Here is a 20,935-nt window from a genome sequence, read left to right as displayed (position 1 = left end):
CCTCTCTGATTTTGTTTTTGTTTTTTCTAGCTGATATTGTTCAGCTATAAACTAAAGTCACAGTATACTTCTGAATTTATCGATGAGTGCAAAGTCCCGACTTCCTCCGTCATTCCTGTACAGGCTTCACACCGTTCCACATGCTTTTGTTGCTCAATATCAGGACCTGGAGACTTTTCACGCAGGAGGTTTTTCTTTGTTTGGTTTTTGTTTTAATTTAACACCCTTTCTCTCTAAACTAGCACCTTCTATTTATTCATGTTTGTTTCCTGACTCTTTGGAGCCTTGGTGTGGATCATGCCACCTTCATGCCTTTACTTTCATCCTCTATGTAAAAATGCAATGAGATGTATATTAAATTTTGTTGGTTAACTTTCATAACGGTTCTAAGACATGGGCAGATTTTTTTTTTTTTTTTTAAAGATGTAAATTTAGAATACAATAAATAACTGCGCACAGCTTTTAATGAAAGCAAGAGACACTATGCCTTTTGCAGCTTGTCTTATTATTTCAGAAAAAACCTAAAGTCCCGGGATGGGAACGTTAGCAGCTCTCCAGTCACTTTTTACTAATGAGATACCCGTCTGATTGAGCTTTAATAAATCCTAAATAACCACTGATTTAACCCTAACATTAGTCTGGATGTATCTGCCAACTGCATAGTGCATAACGTGTATAATGCAGTTGTAATGAAATTAATAGTTTTTGATTAGGACGAGTTCTATTTGACTAAAATTATCTGTATTGATAGTGTAAGGTTTCTAAACAAGGGGCTACCATTAATATACAATACAAAAATGTGGTATGAAAGCTAAATCAGAGTTTGTCCATAATTCATTAAGCTATAAAAAGTTATTAGGCTTTAATCAGCTGATTAGCACTTCGCTTAATTCAGTTAATCAGGTGACTGAGGAATTTTATATATACTCTTCCTTGAAGAAGGTGTCGTTGGATTTGATGGATGTAGGGACCTAAAGGTGTGGACCACATCCACAGTGTGCCAAGGTAGGCTTCTAACACAACCACATGACATTATAAAAAAAATCAGTGCTGTTCTTGTGCATGTGTGTGTGAGGCCCTCCAAGGCCAGCTGTCCTCGTCACTCCTCAGCAGTTATTGTTAGAAACAAATGGTGCCCATGGGATACTTTTCACCACACACGTTGCACTGCTGCTTCTTTTTAGAGTATCACGCCACCAAAAGCGACAGGTTAAATGTTACACTTCAGGAGGCAGCGTTAGGTTTATCCTGATGGGTCAGCGATTAGGGAAGATACCTGGAATATTAAGTAGTGACTGACTGGGGAGGTGCCTTGAAGGACATGATGAATCTCTTTGAAGTCGGCTCTTTAGTTGGATGTTCTGCCAAACAGTGCTGTGGGGGTTACATAAGTACAGCCTGAGTCCAAAGAAGCCTCCACTCATCTACAAAAATACAGACAGCTTTGCACACTCTTTAGTCTCTCAGTCAGGTGGTGACCTTATAGTTCCTACGTATGCTGTGCACTTGATGGCTGCTTTTCCTTCATTCTGCATCCCAAACTAACTATGCTGGGGTTTAGGTCATGTGATGCAAATCTCCATCACTCCACTTCTTGATCAAAGATCCCTGGCAGAGCTGGGAGGTTTGCAGTTTTTCTGCAATGCTCTGGCACATTACTTGCAACATTTTTTGAAGTTATTACCACCAGAGATGCATTTCCCAAAACGGCTTATGCATGCAGCAAAAGGCTGTAACACACAGCCTTTAATTCATGTTTCAAAAGGAATGAATGAATCTTTTAGAATAAAAATATGAAGTTCCCGTTTCATTGCGTAAACAAAGGTGGTCAAAAAAGAAAGATTTTCAATTTTTTTTTCACTTGTCAGTGCTCACTGACTGTTATTTTCTGATGATAACCTCTGTTTTGTTATTGTGCATCAGAGTGGACATCAGCATCTTCTATGGTCATAAAGGGATGGACATGGTCAGCAACAGGTAGGCTGTGGCATTTAAACCGTGCTCAGTTGGTACTAAGGGTCCCAAAGTCTCCTAAGAAAATATTACACCACTACCACCAACTGTCAGATATTGATACAAGTCAACATAGACCCAAGCTTTTATTTTGTTTACATCAACGTCTGGCCCTACCACCCAAATGTTACAGCAGAAATCGAGACTCATCAGACCAACGTTTTTGGTGTGTCTGTCTTAATTTAAACTTATTTTTCTGTAGGAGTAGCACTCGGTGTGATCTTCTGTTGCTCTAGTCCATCACCTTCAAGGGTTGACGTGTTGTGTGTTCACAGATGCTCTTCTGCAAACCTTGGTTATAACAAGTGCTTATTTGTGTTACTTCTGCCTTCCTATCAGCTCAAAGCATTCACCTCAGACCTCTGACATCAGCAAGTTCTCCCTGCTGCTCACTACACATTTTCTGTGTAAACCATAGAAATGTTTGCGTGGAAAAACCAAGCAGATCAGCAGTTTCTGAAGAACCATGCTGACCACACCGCCTTCAGTTGCATTTCTTCCTCTTTCTGATGCTCAGTTTGAACTTTCATTCATTCAACAATTCATTTCCACTGTGTTTACATATCTAAATACGTTGGGTTGCTGCCTTGTGATTGGGTGATTGGATATTTGAGTTAGACATACATAACAAGGTTGCCAGTAAATATGAGTATCCACTAACAACAGTATATTTCTGACAGAATACAAAGAAAAGCAGACGACTAACTGTTCTCACTTCTAATCACTGAAAGATAAGCTAGCTGGATGCTGACAGATGTCTCATAAGTAGCACACAGATGAGATTTTGTTTTCCCAAAATGTGTATTAATGTGTAATTGTGTACATCCATAATGCCTTAAAAATAATTTCCAGACTTTATAAGAACCCTAAAGGGCAGAGACTGTACTGTAAGACATACCACCTTTATTAAATGCACAGTATCACAAGGAACATTTCCATTAATTGTGGATAAGCTACTCACATGATGCACAAAGCATTGGATTGATTCATAGAACTGTCTGATTAAAGCAGGATTAAATCTGCTAGGAGAATACACACACACACACACACACACACTCAGATGCATACACGCTTAGATGCATACACACACACACAGGCACACATCCTCTAGCAATCTGATGTATGTGCAAATACACACACACACACACACACACACACACACACACACACACACACACACACACACACACACACACACAGACAGATACATATACACTCTCTTAAGTTCACACAGTAAGTAAAATTTTGTTATCTGCACAGGAATGAAAACTGTCATCTTTTTTTTTCTTCTTTTACTGTATATTTACAAAAAAATCATTAACACCCCCCTCGATATAGATTACATTCAAAAAATGTCCCCACCCTTCTAGATTACATTCAAAATAATATACTATTCATGATGCAAAGTCACAGTTATTCATCTGAAAGAGGATCAAAATAGGCTACAGTCAGTCAGAGGGAGAGTGGTGGGGTTAGCCAGGAGGTAACTCTGACCTCCTCGCCACTGGCCACACATCTGCTGGGACACCTGTCGGGCCAGGAGAGTTCCTGATGTTTAGAGTCTGTGGTCGCTCCTGCGAGACAGGCAGCGTCTCAGACAGCCTCTGTGTGAGCTCCCCATCACAGTGGAGAGGAAACAGGAGATCATCTTCCTTCTTTTTTTTTCTTCTTCTTCAGAGAAAAACTTTTTTTTCAATTTCTTTTTTCAATTAAAGTCCTCTGTAGATCAAAAATTGCCAAAAAAAACCACAAAACAAAACAAAAAGGAGAAGATTGTATTTTCACCGGTATTATGAACAAGCACAAAGAAATTATACAATGTAGCACAAATCAAATTGTATTTACATATAGTATGTATTGCCAGTGGCCCATAACACATTGTCTTCAATAGCTGTCACACAGTTTTGACATGATACCTGCTTAAAACGGATTATACTATTAAACATAGCCTACTATTCATATAGACAAATATCAGAACTGTACAGAATGGAGAGCTGCTTATGTACAGCGGACAGGTGACTTATTATTGAAGAACGCTGTGAGAAAAAACATAGGGACAAACACACACGCACACACACAAACTGGGGTTTTTCTGTGCAATCATGGATTTTCTTTTCTTTCTCTTACAGCTGACAGCTGAGACCGAGAAGGAGGGAGCTCAGTGCTAAGGTTGTGCATTGGAGTGTTGAAGTAATGCTACAAATTGCACTTAACAAAAAGAACTTATTGTCTCACTGCCTTTACGCCTCCGCATGAAAGATTCCTGCTGATTTTTTGTTGATTTTTTTTGTTTTTTATGCAAAGATTAGGATGAAACTTGCACTGGACGCTCGCACCATGGTTGCTCTTTTAGCCTCTTTTTTAATATCAGGATAACAAAACAATTGAATATAATACAAGAGTGCATTCTGAAACCATTTGCTGCCTGTACAAATCACCACCGTCCTGGATGAAGAGCTGTCAGCCAGTCACCACATGGCTGGCTGGGGCTGTGAGGAGAGATGAAAGCACCCCTGGGACATTTTAAGGGCAATCAGACTCTTAATTAATGCTTTTACTGCAGTCTCATAGCTGACTACATGGAAGTGAAAATGACGATCTTCAAAGTGCACTCTTAATCCATACAAAGCCCGGTACATAACCTAAATTAAAAAAAAAAGAGCACCCCTGACATCTGAAAACCTCCCATGATGGAAACCAAACCACGTCACGTACCAGAGATTTCAGAAATGGCATTGCTGGTTGACAAAAAAACAACCTGCGCCGCCGGGTCCCCCATCCTCTGTGCTTTAGGTAAATGAATGAACGAAAGGAAGATTTGGAAAACAGAGCTGCACCCTTTAAAATGTCTCACTGAACACTGATGGCCTTCTTTCAAGAGGAAAAGGTATTTACAGAAAAGACGTGAAGTCGGGAAGCGCCTCAGAGGACCAGGATTGAAATCTGTGAGCCATGGATTTCAGTCAGCTTGCAAATTCTCTACATATTAAAATAGTCTGTGGCGTACGACACATTTAGCTTCAGCTGTGAACTAACAGGTTATTTTGTGTTATAGCAGAATAGGTGAGACACTGCTGAGAGAAGAAAATTAGCTATCTACAAGCATGTATCCATAAACTGTCCATCACAAAGAGACACATTGCACGTCCCTTTGTTCATTTCCAGCTTATGGAATACAAGAGGGAAGTGATTCGATGCGGTGAGTGCAGACAGGGCGAGCTGTCTATTGGTCTCTTTTTATGCCTTTTACATACACTACGCCACATGTTTTGGAGCACTAATGGTACGGGATCCTCTCTGCATTTTGGTTTCCACTTTGTGAAGCATGCCTCAACAACATCTGCAAATTTAAAAGAAAAGCAAAAAAAAAAAAAAGCCCCAAAAAACAAAACAAAGAAAAAAACAACAACCCAAAAATCACTCAAAAACCGTAAGGCTTTTTTCTCCGTGTGATGAGGACAGGAGCATTTACAGTTACATTTACAGCCGGGGTTTCTGTACACAGATGCGCTCGCACAGCCTCCGCTTCCTCCTCCCCTTCCCCCCAGTTCCCATCGTGTGCAAACACACAAACACTTGTCCACATTATGAAGCACACATGCACACGCAGTACATCACACGGACGCAGTGGCGCGTCAGCCCAGTATGTCCAGGTATACTGGCGAGGCTTTGGCCAGGCTCTGGAGCGTGCTGTGGATCTCCTTGATGTTCAGCCTCATGTAGGGCTCCCTCTGCCAGCAGCCCAGCATCAGGTCGTAGACCTCCTTAGGACAGGTGCGGGGCCGCTGCAGCACTCGGCCCTGAGTGATGCACTCGATCACCTGGAGGAAAACATTGGTTGGTTTGTCAAAAAGAAGCTGATTTATCTACTGTCACATAATAATGTGGTTTGATACAAAAAAATCTCTGCGGCTGGGAAGCGTGCGGGAACCAAATTGCACATCCAGTATATTAAAGGACGGCCTCGACATTTGGATAGCACAGACTGTATACAGAGGTTTAAGCCCTAAGCTCACCTTTTCCAGGAACATTTTCAAAAAGATTTAGGTTTAAAAAAAGAATGCTGTTCATGAGCAAATAGTCTTTGTAATTCCAAAGACTTACATTTTAGGAGAGCTCCCACAATATGTGCCGGAAAAGGAAGATGATTTTACATTTTCTCATTCAGTGTAGTGTATGTCATCTCAAGGGCGGGCCATTCATCAAGATTTTTCTTTGGTTTTATTGCTTAACACATGATATTAATTTCCCCCATCTGAAAGGAAACTATTCTGTTTACCGGAATAGTGCACAGTATCTTAAGCATCTTTGTTCTGCGCTTCCATGAAGTTCTGAGGATTTTAAAACCAAAATGTTCAACAGTAAAGGGTTGCCAACCTTCAGTGAGATTTCATTAGTCATTTCCTATTATGCAGCTAGCTGTGCCGTGTCATATTCTGATACAAATGTTAGCTGTTATGGGGTTCTGACTTCAAAAAGGGTTCATGTCAACTGAGACATGGGACACCAGAGTGCTGCACTGAAGTCTGGAGTCTGTCATCATTTCTTCCAGTTTGGAGCCAGAGTTTCTCGTAATTTTTTAAAAGGTGTTGTGAGCAGTGTGTTCTTAAGAAATCTGAGGAAATTGGAGGGCAGAAGATAAAGTGTCACTCCTAACAAACTATCTACAGCAGATAAAAAGTATTTCAAAGTTGTGTCCTTAAAAAATAGGAAAAGAAAATCTAGTGAAGACCTGGAAAGAGTTTGATTGTCAACATCTTCATTTTTCAGCATGCTATTGATCCCCAAAACACTACCAATGCAGTAAAAGCACACTTGGATAGAAAAGCACACATCAGTCATGGACTGGCCTCCACAGTGCCGGACCTCAACGTTATTCAAGCAGTGTGGGGTCAGCTTGACAGAGAACAGAACAAAAGGTAGCCAACATCCAAAGAAGAGCTCTGAATTTTGAATTTGGTTCTCACACGACATGCTTTGATACAACTCCTCTAGAGGCAGGACTGTTTTCAGTCATACTGTTTTACAGTGTTTTTATATAATCAGTGTTATTCATCATGACCTGTAAACTGCGTTAAAGCAAGGTTATATCAGTTAAGGGTTATCAAAGTGTGCCACTGTGGCCCTCGTGTTTTTAGCAATGTGCAGCCCGACTGAATAAAGTAAAAGAAACTGTGCTGTATATTTCAATCAAACACAGTTCAAATCCTGCTAAATTACAGCTGTGCACAGTTGTTATTTGCTGATGTATCCACTTTAAAATAAATATAATGTGAGGAAATGTAACAGACGCCTCACTGATGATACAAAATAAACCACCATCGCTTAAATGGACTTATAGCAATCTGTCTCTTTGTCCCAGTGTTTTGAGTTTTGCTCTGGACTCCATATTTATTTCTTTTAAAGCATAAGATAAATTATGTTCTAGTTCCCGAGGATGTTATTTTCTAGTTCCTCTGAGTTCTTAAAATCTAGTTTTAGGATGTTAATCACCCTTTGGTTTCCAGTCTGTGTCCTTTGTCTCTGTGTTCGTTTACCTTCGCTCTACCCAGTCAGGTCCTCATGTCTTTTTGGTCTCTCTGTCTTCATGGCTGTCTGTGTTCCCTGTCTTGTCTAGTTAATACATTTGTCGTCCTGGTCCCTGTGTTTTTTCCCTTTCTGTTCTCGTGTCCATCTCTCTGTGTTTTTTGTCCTTTTGTCTCGCCAGTCTGTCATGCCTCCTTGTCTGTTTATCCCAGTGTCAAGTCTCAGTGCATGTGTTACTTCCTGTTTTATTTTGAGTCCACTATCTTGTGTGCCTGACGTTAAGTTTTGCTTCCTTTGTCTTGTTTGCTTTGATTATGTTAAACTGTGTTCCCATCTACTCCCTCTCCTCTACTTCCTGTGTATATATTGTCTACCCTCTCCCTCTGTTCTTCATCGTGTCCTCTCTCGTGATGTTTACAGCCTCTGTCTGTGTGTTCCCGGTCAGCTTAGTTTTTGTATATGGCTTCTGTTTTTCTTGCCTTTTTACCAGCAATAAAGCTGTGATATTGAGTTTTATATCTGTCTGCTGAGTCCTGCATTCTGGTTCTACACCCTGCCTGCCAGCAGCAAAACCAAGCGAACTCCAGACAGACCATTGAGTCCACCAGAGGGATGATGGGAATTAAGGTGCACGACTACAGCCTACATTCATTAAATTACTAGACCATAATGTCAGTCTGGGCTTCTAAGACGTGTGGGTCAGGAATTTAATGCTTCGCTTGTGGTGCTAAAGAAGCTTTCAGTCAGCTTACTGTTTAATAAATAAATGACTAGTTTTGGAATGATTTTGTTTATTGGTCTTCACCACTATACAGGCTCCGCACTGGCACTCTGCCATCAAAACTTATGAGAAGCATGCTATGAATGAATTCTTACACAGCTCAGATTACTTTCATTAATGGAATACTTCTTTTACTCCACCAAGTAATTCTTAAGTCTTGAAATAATTGATTAGGTAGGCATTGTGCTAGAATAGGAATAAAAATATGCTGACACTAACATTTATTCACAGTCTCTGACTTTTTCTGCCACAGTGCTTATATGGAGACCAATGAATGTGAAGTGTAGGGTTAGGTTGAAACGCTGTCTGACCTCATTGTTAGAGAGCTGGTACCATGGCTGCTTGCCGTAGGTGAAGATCTCCCACAGCACCACGCCGAGGCTCCACACGTCACTCTCTGTGGTGAACCGCCGGTACATGATGCTCTCCGGGGGCATCCAGCGGATGGGCAGCATCGTATGACCGCCCACCTGCACAAAAAACGACACAACAGCATTCATGAGAAACCAACACTGCAAGATCTGCTAAAGAGTTCAAAGCTGCTGAACATACTGACTTTATTGTTGTTTACTGTTGTTATAATAATGGGGGACTGTCAATAGATGTCAGTGATCGCGAAAAAAACACATCGTTGTAGACTTTGTAGTCTTGCTATGGTACAATAGTTTGTTGTAATCCATTTATAATACATGATCATGTTTACTAGAAACACCAAGCTGCAACCAATCATTCTGCAAGAATAGCCCTGCAATAAATCCTAAATTCAGGAAGGTTAAAATGTTCACAATATATATGCAAATCATAAAAAGTGCTTAAAAAACACTGATGTCTGATAGCTTAAAAAGCCAACACAGGTCTTAAACCCCTTTAAAGCCTGAACCATGAAACCAGAACATGTTTAATGTTTATTGAACCTTCTAACAACTTTAATAAAAAATGAATTAAATACTAATTTACATATATGTGTTTAATTTTTAATCATCACACTGATGATATACAAGTCTCAAAAGCTCCCCAAAACTCATGCATCACATATGATGCGCTAGACATCACGGGTTAAGGTTAATGTGTATGATTTTTTTTCTTGTCTGCTATTTATGATGATGAAAACGATTCTTTGTGTCAAATTAACAAAGATTATCCGGCAAATCCTCACTGCAATATTAACTTACACAAACCTTAAATAACCCCAAATAAATATTTGAACCCTAAATTAAGTAGCACCACTTTCGAGACATGTCGTTCATTCACCCATTTTCTGGTGCGCATCCAGGTCTAGCTTGCTCAAGAGAAGCATATAAACAAAATGATCAGGATTTGCTGGTAGGTCTGCTGTTAAGATCATTTTCATGATCAAACAGCAAACTTGTCAGAAGCTGGAAGCCTCAAACATTTGGTCTCTGTGCATGAATAACAAATAATCAATAATTGAATGAAGTGCAAATCAGAGTCATTAACATGGAAGAAAATCTAGATGGCGAAACAAAAGATTATTTAAGAGTTCTTTAGTTGAGTGCTTTTGTAGCTCCAAGCCTTCTAACTGGTGAAGTTCATATACTGGTACGCTCACCGGGATTATAGCAGCGCGTCTGAAACTGCGGGTTGCCAAACTGGTCGGGCATGAAACAATGCACAGGAAGTATGGAGTTCCAGATGAAAGCTGTACTGGGATTGCTGTGAAATAAACTAGCAAGAGTTTATTAGCTCTATTCTGTTGATCATGTTTTTGTTGTTGTTGTTTCGAAGGTGGGTGTGCATGAAAACAAACTGAGAACCACCATATTCATAATTTAGTGTTGCGTATAATAAGCTTACTGATTAGCACTAAACACAATAAGTAATAATAATGGTAGTAGTACTGGAAATGATACTAAATTCATATTAAAATTGATATAAATATATATATATATATATATACATATATATATAACAAATCATGTATCATGTGACTAATCCTTCTACCTAAAAAGAAGGACGAGGGAAGAAGGAAGGCAGTTCTAAAGGTAAAAGGAAGTACAACCCAGTACTACAAATATGTATTGCTGGATTAAGTGTCTGGTTACATGTGACAATTTGATGATTTGTTTCTGTTAGCTTATTTGACTAATTTATTTAGCTTATTTATGTGGCATTGGGAGATTAATTTGGTGAACCACGCAGACATCCTTTTCCATTGTTTTTAATCTGTTTTAATGCAGTCTGTCAACCACCAATCCAACTGTGGGGCACAAATATAAAATTCTAGTAAACTATCAAAGGTTTCACTCATGTCTGTGTCTTCGCTCATGTGAAAATAATTAGTGTGATTGAAGGTAACACTTGCTCTAAGTGCATGTGTAACGGGACTGACTTCTGACTTCCAAAGTAAGCAAGTGAAACAGGATCCTGGTGCCGTTCGCTTTGCTAATGTGTTTGATAACGGGATTTGGTGGGAACCCCTCTTAAAGGGGATCTTATTAGATGCAGGAAAATGCATCTTGGAATTGATTTACAGTAAGAGTCTTCACATTTCTGACTTCACTTTGGGCAGCAGAGGGCACTGTGGGATTCACGCTGGCATGTGAGACACAATGAAGGAATAAAATACATGTATCAACTCAGTGTTATTATTAACATGATAGTTTTGTTTCTTTGACCTCCATTGTTTTTTATACATTTAAACTGCAATAAAAAAAGATACAATGATCGTCATTCTTGCAGCTGCACAGTTTTTTAAGAGCAAACCTGGAATTAAATTTGATCAGTTCCACATTTTTTGTGTATAATGAGGCGAAGTGAAGTAAGGGAAGAAAGGGGAAAATATCTAAAATCCTTACTCTGTAGTAGTCTGAGCTGTAAACATCTCTGGACATGCCAAAGTCTCCTATCTTGACCAGCAGGTTTTCTCCTACCAGGCAGTTCCTTGTTGCCAAGTCTCTGTGGACAAAGTGCTGGGAGGCCAGGTAGACCATGCCAGCAGCAATCTGTTGGGCAATGTGCAGCATCTGGGACTGAGTGAGCTCCACCAGGATGCTGTGTTGACCGTCTGCCATGAGCACTGCATCGGGACCGTGGGACCTGCACCCAGTAACCGTTGCATAGTTTAGAAAATAATGCAGCAGCATGAACCATTCTGTCACTACTGTAATACATGAATGTGATATTAGCAATCAACTAACTAATTAACAAAACATTAACCTGAAATTATTTAACATTTTTCTCACCAAGTAAAAGAATACAAAAAAATTTACAATACAAAATTTGTTCTAGCCTCCCAGTCTTGATCATAATGTGATGTTTCTATTAGCTGTATTTTTCTTTGGGTTCTAGACTGTAGACTGCAAATAGCACAAGTAGTGCATTACCTTGGTCTGTGAAAATATACTGTAATAGAGAGTCTCGGTATTTTCTTGCATTTTGGGAAAAAATATTCAAGAAAGTGATTATTTTATTGATCACTGATATAGTGATTAGTCTCACACTCGTACTCAGTAAATTCAGTACAATCCCACAGCGTGTGTTATAACATTGACCGGACTAGAAAATGAAGACGTAAAATTGACATTACCGCTTTTTTTGTTACATTTGATTTAAAAAAACATATTTATCAAAGTTAGAAGCTACAAAATAAACATACAGGTAAGAGAGAATTATTTGAAACTGTTACAATAGGTCTAGGATGCCATCAGCAGCCTAGACCTATTGTAACAGTTTCAAATAATTCTCTCTTACCTGTATGTTTATTTCGTTTTCATGTTACTTTATTCCTTTTGATTTCTAGTCCCCAGTAACGTTATTATTTCCATAAAGCATATACAGCCGCTTGTTAATGTAAATACTTAATCAGCCAATCGTAGACGTTATAACCAAAGTACACAGAAGAGCATCTCAATAAGTGTAATTCTGAAGTAGATGGACTACAGCAGCAGAAGACCACATTGGGTGCCACTCCTGTCAGATAAGAACAGGAAACTAATGCTTCATGTGGGCTCGCCCAAAATTAGATAATAGAAATTTGGAAAAGCGTTGCCTGGTCTGATGAATCCAATTCCAAATGGTAGGGTCTGAATTTGGTGTAAACAACATGTAAAGCTTTGATTCATCCTGCTTTTACACCAGCAGTTCAAGCCACTGATGGCGGTGGAGTGGTGTGGTGAATGTTTTCTAGACACACATGGACTTTTCGGTATCAATTTATTTATAATTTAAATGCCACAGCCTACCTCCATCCCTTTATGACCACAGTGTACCCATCTTCTGTTGGCTGCATTTAGCAGGTTAATGTGCCATATCATAAAGCTCAAATCATCTCAAACTGACTTCTTGAACAGAACAAAGAGTTCATGTAAGCCTACTCAAATGGCCTTCACAGTCACCAGATCTGATTCCATCATGCATCATGGCTCTGCAGCAACTTTGTGATGCTATCATGTCAATATGGACAGAAATCCCTGAAAATGTTTCCAGCACCTTGATGAACCTGTGCCATGATGGATTGAGGCAGTTCTGACGGTAAATGACCTGTTCTTACACAGCACGTTCTACTCTAACTCAGCACTCAAAGCAGTTGTTGCTACAAGCTTCATTCACCCAATCAAACACATTCAAACAAGCACCTTGTCTAAAATTTTCACACACAAATGCATAGAGAACAACTCAGGGACCATTATCTTGCCCAAGGAAACTTTCACATACAGATTGGAGTAGCTGGGGATTGAACCTGTGACTTTTACATTGGTATATAACCAGCTCTACCTCCTCCACAGCCAAGGCTGACATGCAACAGTGAGAAACAACAGAAAGGGGATCTAACCCAGTCCTAGCAATGTGCACTTTATTGATTTGCTTTTATTCCTTTTGTATTATACAATATTTGTTTTTTGTTTTTAGCACGTGTTATTTTTAATTATTTCTTTTCACTACATTTGTGTTACGTTGTTATCAGCCTGTCAGTCCTTACGCAAACCATTTGACATTCACTGATCTGCATGAGAGGTACCACAAGTAACTGATTAGTAACAGATACCAATAGAGGATCTAAAGAAGCTTACCTGAGGAACTTGTTGAGGTCCCCGTGTTTCATATATTCAAACACCATGATTAGTGGGTCACTCTCTACGCACACTCCGTAAAAGGTGACAATGTGCTCGTGCTGCAGGTTGGTGAGGAGCTCAGCCTCTCTGTAGAAGTCTGCTCTGCCGCTCTCGCTGGCCTCTTTCAGTGTCTGAAACAAGACAGGGACAAAGACGAGAGGCAAACGGTGAGAAGCATTATCTGCAGGAACGTACATCTAATCACTAGGATTTACTGACTGACTGTCAAGTTCATTGATCGTTTGATCTGTACCTTGACTGCCACGTGGATCTTCTCCTGGTCTGGTGTCAGGTTGTAGCATTCAGCGAGAAAGACCTTCCCAAAGGCTCCTTCTCCCAGCTCCCGCTTCAGCACAATGTTGTGTCGTTTGATGTGCTGGACAACTTTAATGCAGAAGAAGTCAAATTACCCTCAAGGTTATGTGCACATTGGGAATTTAAGTGGACATTTTTGGTGCATACAGAACATTTGTCTTCACTAATCTCACAACAGACAAGCACGCGTCTTCAGACTGCATAATTTATGTGATGGCAATTCAAAAACTGAAAGATATTTAAATTAACATGACAGAAAACATATATATTTAGCAAATTGCATAAGTTAAAAAAGGACTTAAATACTTATCTAAACTATCTGTTTTTACAATTCAATACTTTGTGTAGATTCATAAAGTATAAAATATAAAACTGCTGAGTTAAGCCCTTTGTCAGAGCTTGTGTTCCTGCACATCTCCTGTGGTCCAACTATCCAGCCGGTCTAAGGAACTGGAGTCACTATCACAGTGCAGTAGGATGCCAAAAATAAATATGGCGCCTAGCAGCGATCCCTGCATGGATTTATCAGAAAAGGCCCAGGTTACCCGGCATTTGTCGAACGAGGCAGTAACTCACACGTGTTGGATTTCAGCATGCTGCCGGAGTTACGGAAGTACTGGGGGTTCTCGATGACAGGAATCTTTGTCATTCCAATGATCACTGCGTCTGGACCCATCTCTGAGGATGACGGGGTGTTGTTGCCATTGGAGACGTGATGGAGAGGGCTGGCAGAATCATCGTCATTACTGATAACTGAGGAGGAGCCTAGAGAGCCACAGAGGATGTGGAGAAGGAGGAGAAGAGAAAGACAGCGCAAAGAAGAAGACGAAGAAGAGTAAAGCTGTTAGCCATAAAGGAAGGGGAGTAAAAGCAGAGTTGCAGGGTGAAAAGAGATTGACAGAGGGATCACAGGTTATATGAAGTATGTCAGATTACAGATTATAGGCAGGTTTACTGAACAATGTAAAAGGATGAGCTCAGGCCAAAGCAGAGCTCACTAATTCCTGTGGTAATTTCCATATTCACACAGTAGGAACAGCACAGGGCCAACGCTACTGCTTACTTTTAAACCCCTGAGATGTCATTTACAAAAGATACATAATAACTAGATTCATATTTTATGATATAGGTGTAAGGCGATATTAGGACATTCTAATGTTTCATTAACATTAAGTGAGAACAAATGCTTATAATGCTTAATAACACACTGAATGGCTTCTGTGTATGTGTTATACACTGTTATTGAAGGTTCATGAGCTGTTTATGCATCAGTTATGAATATTAACAAGATGTTGAAATTGCTGAAAAAAGTCATACTAAATAGTTAGAATTTTTTTTAAGTGTTTTAGATTATGCACCATGCTGCTTAGCACAAAGACTGGAAACTGTGGCTGCATGGCACCAGATTTTACTGGATAGTTAGCTGCCAGCTGTAACATCATTTTAGTGGTGATAAGTACAAAAAATTAATAAACAAACGAGGAAAAGGAAATTCAACAAATGTAAAAGCAAAAAACAAAACAAAGTGTACTAGAACAAACACACGAAATCTGACAAATTATTCAAATCTGAAATCTGGTATAGCAAATCTGCTTGATTATGATGAGAGAAAACTGACTACATGAAAGAATATTATCATGCCATAACAGGTGATCAGAGCTAATGGTAGTAAGAAAATGATATAAATAAATACATACATGAAAAAAGAGCTTGCAGTCAGTATATGGAGGGAGACTGGGAGGGTTAGGATGATTACAGTTAAGACATGCAAGATTTTAGTTGCATGTCTTAACTGGCATTAGGTGACAGAATTGAATTAAAATGTTTTTCTTGCCTGCATAATCGTTTATTTGGTTATATCATTTGGTCCACAAGTAGTCGGATGATGACACTTTAAAAAATAATTTTGCCTCTGTACAGCACCAGAGTGGAAATCAAATAATTGCTATGTGATTAAAGTGCAGACTTTCAGCTTTAATTCAATGGGTTGTTTTTTTTTTTTTTAAAGCATCACTTTAACTGTTTAGCTAAAGTCTATTTCAGGAATTACAGAATTACAGATAGTCCTCCCAGTTTCAGCGGCTCAAAAGTAATTGGACAATTGAGTTATAAGCAGTTTCATAGGCATTTGATGTCTGATCCCTTATTATTATTTTGTGATAAATGAAGGAGATAAAACATCTGGAGTGGATGCATTTAGTAGCTGTTCACTAGAACTCTGAATATGAAGTCCCAAGAGATGTCTATTCAAGCGAAAGGGGCTAACATTAGCCATCTCAACAATCTGGTGCATTCTTAAAAGGAAGGAATTGACTGGCCAGCAACACCAAAAAGCCCTGAAAGACCACGGAAGATGACTAAAGTTTGTTAAAAAACTCCTTCACAATGACTAACAAGTCAAAAAACACTCTTGGGGTGGTTTGGAAAAAATTTACCCTCAAGAGAAGGCTTCATGAATGGAAATACAGTGGTTTTACAACAAGGTGCAAACCACTGGTTACATTCAAGAACAGGAAGGGCAAATTAAACTTTGCCAGAAAACATCAAAAATAAAAACTTCTGGGAAAAAAGTTTTGGATACATGGAACCAAGATTAACTTGTACCAGAACTATGAGTCAAAGCATACTGCTTTTTCTATCAAACATAGTACAGATAACACTATAGCATGGGCAAGTATGGCCACCAGTACAACTGACTCACTGGTGTTTAGTCATGATGAAACTGCTGATAGAGGCAGCAGGATGAATTGTGATGTTTACAGGGCTGTACTCTCTGCTCAGATTCAGACAAATGCTGCAAAACTGATAAAGTGCAAAGTGCAAATGGATAATGACCTAAAGGATAGTGCAAAAGAAACCTAAGAGTTTCTCAAGGCAAAGAAATCAGATATCCTATAATGGCTGAGTGAGTCATCTGATCTCAACCCAATAGAGCACGCTTTCTAGTTACTGAAGACAAATCTGAACGCAGAGAGACCCTCAAACAAGCAGCAACTGAAAGTGGCTGCATTAAAGGCCCGGCGGAGCATCACAAGGGAGGAAACACAGGATTTGGTTACATCCATGGGTTCTAGACTTCAGGCAGTCTGACTACAAAGCATTAAAAACAATCCTTATAGTTAAAATGATCTTAGTTTGTTCAGTTCATTTTGAGCTTCTGAAAACTGGAGACTCTATACTTTAATGCTTTATTAGAAGGCATTGGATTACAGGTGAGATGTTACACTTCAATCACATAATGTTTGATTTAGTCCAATGTGGTGGTTTACATACAAACCCCCCTCAAAAAACTACCATTGTCCAAATAGTTGTAGACCTAACTGCATTTCAGAGGGAAGCACGTGATGTTAAAACTTGTGTTCTAGTATCTATTATATGTTTTAAAGGGACCTTTAAGGTATCTTTCTATACACATATATTCGGATAAAAGATGTATTGTGCCACTGACATATTGAAAAGCTGTTTCTGTGTTTTAGCAAATGTCAGGGTGACCAATATGGGGTTTCTTGTATTTCAGGGATAGTTCAACTCCAAGCAGCCTGGAGTGGACTGTCTGCGACCTGGAGCTGAGGATAACGTTTGCGTGATATTTATTTGCAGTGATGGCCAGGGTTTCCAGGATAAACTGCCGGTTGTAGCTTCACTTCTAGCAAACACACGTGATATTGTTTAACTCAGGGTAAGGAAGCACAAATGTATATCTTGAATTATCAGCTTAGTTGTTTTTTTAGAAAATGTTTGCACCTTTAATGCCAAACTTGGAGTTTCTTCCGTATTTCAGTATGATCATCATCAGAACACAACCGATCAGGGCAACGCCAGCAATTCCCACAACTACATACACCTAGGAAGGAAAAAACTAAGATGGAGTCATGAGGCGATAACAGGAGCTGCTTTTTTAAAAAAAGAATTGAAATAAACAAGAAAATATTGTGTATTTTAAGGGTTTACAAGAAGAGGTAGGTACCACTGCTTTAGATGGAGCGGGCTGATTAGGGTCACTTACAGCAACACTGTCATCCGGTGGAGTGTCTGTAGGATCTGGAAAAAAAACATGGGTCTGAACATTTTAAACCAATAACATCTAGTGAGTGAAAGCATGCCAAAATGCTGACTGTTAGGTTCATGCAAATTTGAGAGTTGAAACACACACCGTCTGGGCAGAAGGCGAAGGCACAGGCAACGGCAGGAAAGGGACAGGGACATTATGAAAGTTCATTTTAAATTTGCACTCAATCATCATCATGCTAACAAGTACAACATTTGTCCGGATAAGCCAAATCGATACTTACAATACTCGAGGTCTTCTGTAGAAAAGAAAAGAAATGAAAAAAAAAAAGCATGTCAGCAGCCATAATAAACAGAAACGAGCTGACTTCAATAAACGGATTCGTGTGAAAAGACAGAATACTGACCCGTATGGTTGATGTTAGGCGGGTGGAGAAACTGGGCAGAGATGTTCTTCTCATCCCTGCCATACTTATTCTCTGCGACCAGCTTGTACTCTCCGTTGTGAATGTGGGTGGGGTTGACCAGCTGCAGGCAGCCGTGTTGCTGGTTCTCTGTGGTCACGTGGATCATGGTGCGGATGTAGTCCTGTTCCTGGAGAGGCTTGTTATTGTGGTACCACCTTAGCTCCGGCTTGGGGTTCCCCGTTACTGTGAAGGGGATGCACCAGTGGTGGTCCCGCTCTGGAGACAGGAGTGTCAGGATGGTGGGGGCAACTGACACAGAGGCAACAGTAGAGGAAGAGTAATCACAAGATGATAGGAAATAAACACAAGGAGGGAAGCCAATAGGTAAAACAACATCTGAGGGATTTTGAGTAAGTGACAAAAAGTATGGGAAGGGAAGGGGGACTGATCACACAACATCTGAGCACTGACGAGATGAAAACACGGAGAAAGAGGAGGAGGGTGGAACTAAACAAGCAGAGGTGTATGGCAAGGCATGAGGAGCTTCACAGGAGGAAGAGTTATGGACAGGAAATATGGAGAGTCAATAAGGTTTGCCAAGAGACACTAATGATAACAAAATGAGGAGCCTTCTGCTTCCAGTGGAAAAACAACATCTCGAAGAAGGCATTTAAAAGTTCATCACATTAAATTACACAAATTAAACTTAGCAACGCAAATATAATTTCTAGAGATGTGCACCATGGTTAAAGTCCTTACAAAGAATATTGAGCTGAAGGCTGGCCTCGGTCTGACCGACCATGTTCTCGGCACTGCATACGATTGCCCTGCCGTTATCATCAGGAGACAGGCCTGACAGGGTGAGGATGCTCTCTGTATCCATAGGTTCAATCTGTAAACACATTATTAATTTTTTCATTATGTTTCCTGTATACAGAAAATTGTCTTGATCTTATGAAACCGACTACTATTAGTTGACTGTACAATACAGGCTCAAATGGCTATGACACACAGACACCAGAGTAGTTAGCAAAGTAGCCAGGGAGTTTTAAAGAGTTACTTAAAAGTTCAAGTACCTAAAAGGAATGAAGACACTTATACTGGATAAAGATAAACATTTGAAATTCTATAAACAAATGCTGAAAAATATTATGGACCAGTACTTAGCAAACTAAAATCAATGTGAGATGATAATTGAACTAGTAGCTAGAAGTGGCTAACAGCTAGCTAAAAGAAGCCCAGAGAACATATGAACGGCAAAGTAAGTAAAAACAGTTGATACACATTTTAAATAGCACAAGGTAGAAAAGCAGCGTAAATTAGCTAAAAGTGGCTAATAAATTAAAATAAAAAAGACAACTTTTCTAATTGTTATTAGAAAAAGCTGATGTAAGAATAGCAAAACAATTAGCTAAAAGCATCAGCTAAAATATTTACAAGTACTCAATACGGACTTAACCAGAAACAAGCCAGTTCAACAGTATTAATGTCCAATTTTATATATTTAAAATTATTCATTCAAAGCTTGAAATCTCATGTTGACAACTACACAACTCGGAATTTATCTAAAGATGCCCTTTATAGGTCTACAAACACAGTCACAAACTTTTAAGCACTTAAAAGTAAATTTCAGTGTTTGAAACCCCTGAATGCTTGTAAATCAACCAGAATATATATATATATATATATATATATATATATATATATATATATACAGTGTATGTATATATATATATATATATATATATATGTTTTTTTTTTCCAACATTAGTGATGTGTTTCGCATTGCTTTCAGTAAGCTGTTTCAAATTAGAAACTAGTCTCAGACCAGTCTAGTCCATGTCCTCATAGTTGTTTAAAAATACTAGTTGTTAAAATCGTCCCGTTTGTTGGAAATACTGTTCACGTGGATAAAGATAAATTAAATATATACATTTAAAAACAGCAGGTCACTTAAAATTTTCAATGCCCATGTTTGTAATAATCAAAGAATACGATGTGTTTTGAAACAATGAAGCACTAAAGAACATAAGCTAATTAAGTTTGGCAACAGAGGCTTTTTAGTGAGTTAGAAAGTGGCATTTAATCAACTTCTTCTTATCTATATATTTGATTTTCCCATGAAAACAACTAAATTAAATGTGATTATTTTATTTTATTATATTAATAATAATAATAATAATAATAATAATAATAGTAATAATAATAATAACAATTTACATATTATTTTAAATAACTTTTTAAAAGTATAAAATATCACCAAAGTAAAGCTCTTCGAGACTCCGTAAAGGTGGAGCCGTGCCAAAGGTTTAAAAATGAAAACAGAAAGGTAGATCACCTTACCTCATAGTGGGTCCAGAGCTCATCAAGGTTCCACACAATCTCGGGAGCAGGGGAGCCTGAGGCACTGCAAATAGCTTTGACATTACTCCCCTCCATCTGAGTCACATTTCTGGGGGTGACCTCTACCGTGGGAACCACTGTGAGAAAACATGCAAACCATAAAAGTAAAAGGAAACTTGATCAGATTGTTTCCCTTTAAACTTTCTTTCTGTCTTTCTTTCAGTCCCTTACTGTACATCCACTCATTCAAACATTCGATATCAATCAGTCTACTCAGATTTGCTTATTGTGGGATGGTTTCACTTTACCACAGTCTGGCGGCCGGAAGGTAGCAAAGTCCTGCACCACTCCTCTGTCATCTGTGCATGTCAGCTCGGGACTGTCTGTTTCTTCCTGGAGTCTTAGCTTGATCCACAAGTTCTCACAAACACAATCCAGAGGATTCCCAGACAGAAGTAGCCTAGAAAGAA

The 20,935-nt window shown here is 39.1% G+C and overlaps 1 protein-coding gene across 2 annotated transcripts in view; it reads right to left on the bottom strand.

Moving 5' to 3' along the window:
- Positions 1-2,922: 2,922 nt before the first annotated feature.
- Positions 2,923-20,935, bottom strand: part of ntrk2b (neurotrophic tyrosine kinase, receptor, type 2b) — a 22,148-nt gene continuing 4,135 nt past the window's right edge. The window contains exons 5-18 of one of the 2 annotated variants that reach the window (XM_040000400.1): positions 20,774-20,925; positions 20,466-20,602; positions 18,882-19,014; positions 18,123-18,431; positions 18,000-18,014; positions 17,861-17,863; positions 17,675-17,748; positions 17,452-17,551; positions 14,284-14,472; positions 13,646-13,776; positions 13,351-13,523; positions 11,137-11,377; positions 8,632-8,790; positions 2,923-5,834 (exon numbers count right to left, since the gene is read on the bottom strand). In XM_040000400.1, coding sequence (XP_039856334.1) covers positions 5,649-5,834; positions 8,632-8,790; positions 11,137-11,377; positions 13,351-13,523; positions 13,646-13,776; positions 14,284-14,472; positions 17,452-17,551; positions 17,675-17,748; positions 17,861-17,863; positions 18,000-18,014; positions 18,123-18,431; positions 18,882-19,014; positions 20,466-20,602; positions 20,774-20,925 — 2,002 coding nt within the window. In that variant the 3' untranslated portion in view covers positions 2,923-5,648. The remainder of the gene's footprint in view (positions 5,835-8,631; positions 8,791-11,136; positions 11,378-13,350; positions 13,524-13,645; positions 13,777-14,283; positions 14,473-17,451; positions 17,552-17,674; positions 17,749-17,860; positions 17,864-17,999; positions 18,015-18,122; positions 18,432-18,881; positions 19,015-20,465; positions 20,603-20,773; positions 20,926-20,935) is intronic. The other variant, XM_040000401.1, reaches the window with a different exon arrangement.

Source organism: Simochromis diagramma, unplaced genomic scaffold, assembly GCF_900408965.1.
Source record: "Simochromis diagramma unplaced genomic scaffold, fSimDia1.1 OVJJ01000596.1, whole genome shotgun sequence".
In the NCBI taxonomy this organism is placed as follows: Eukaryota; Metazoa; Chordata; class Actinopteri; order Cichliformes; family Cichlidae; genus Simochromis; species Simochromis diagramma.
This window is presented reverse-complemented; position numbering and strand designations above follow the sequence as displayed.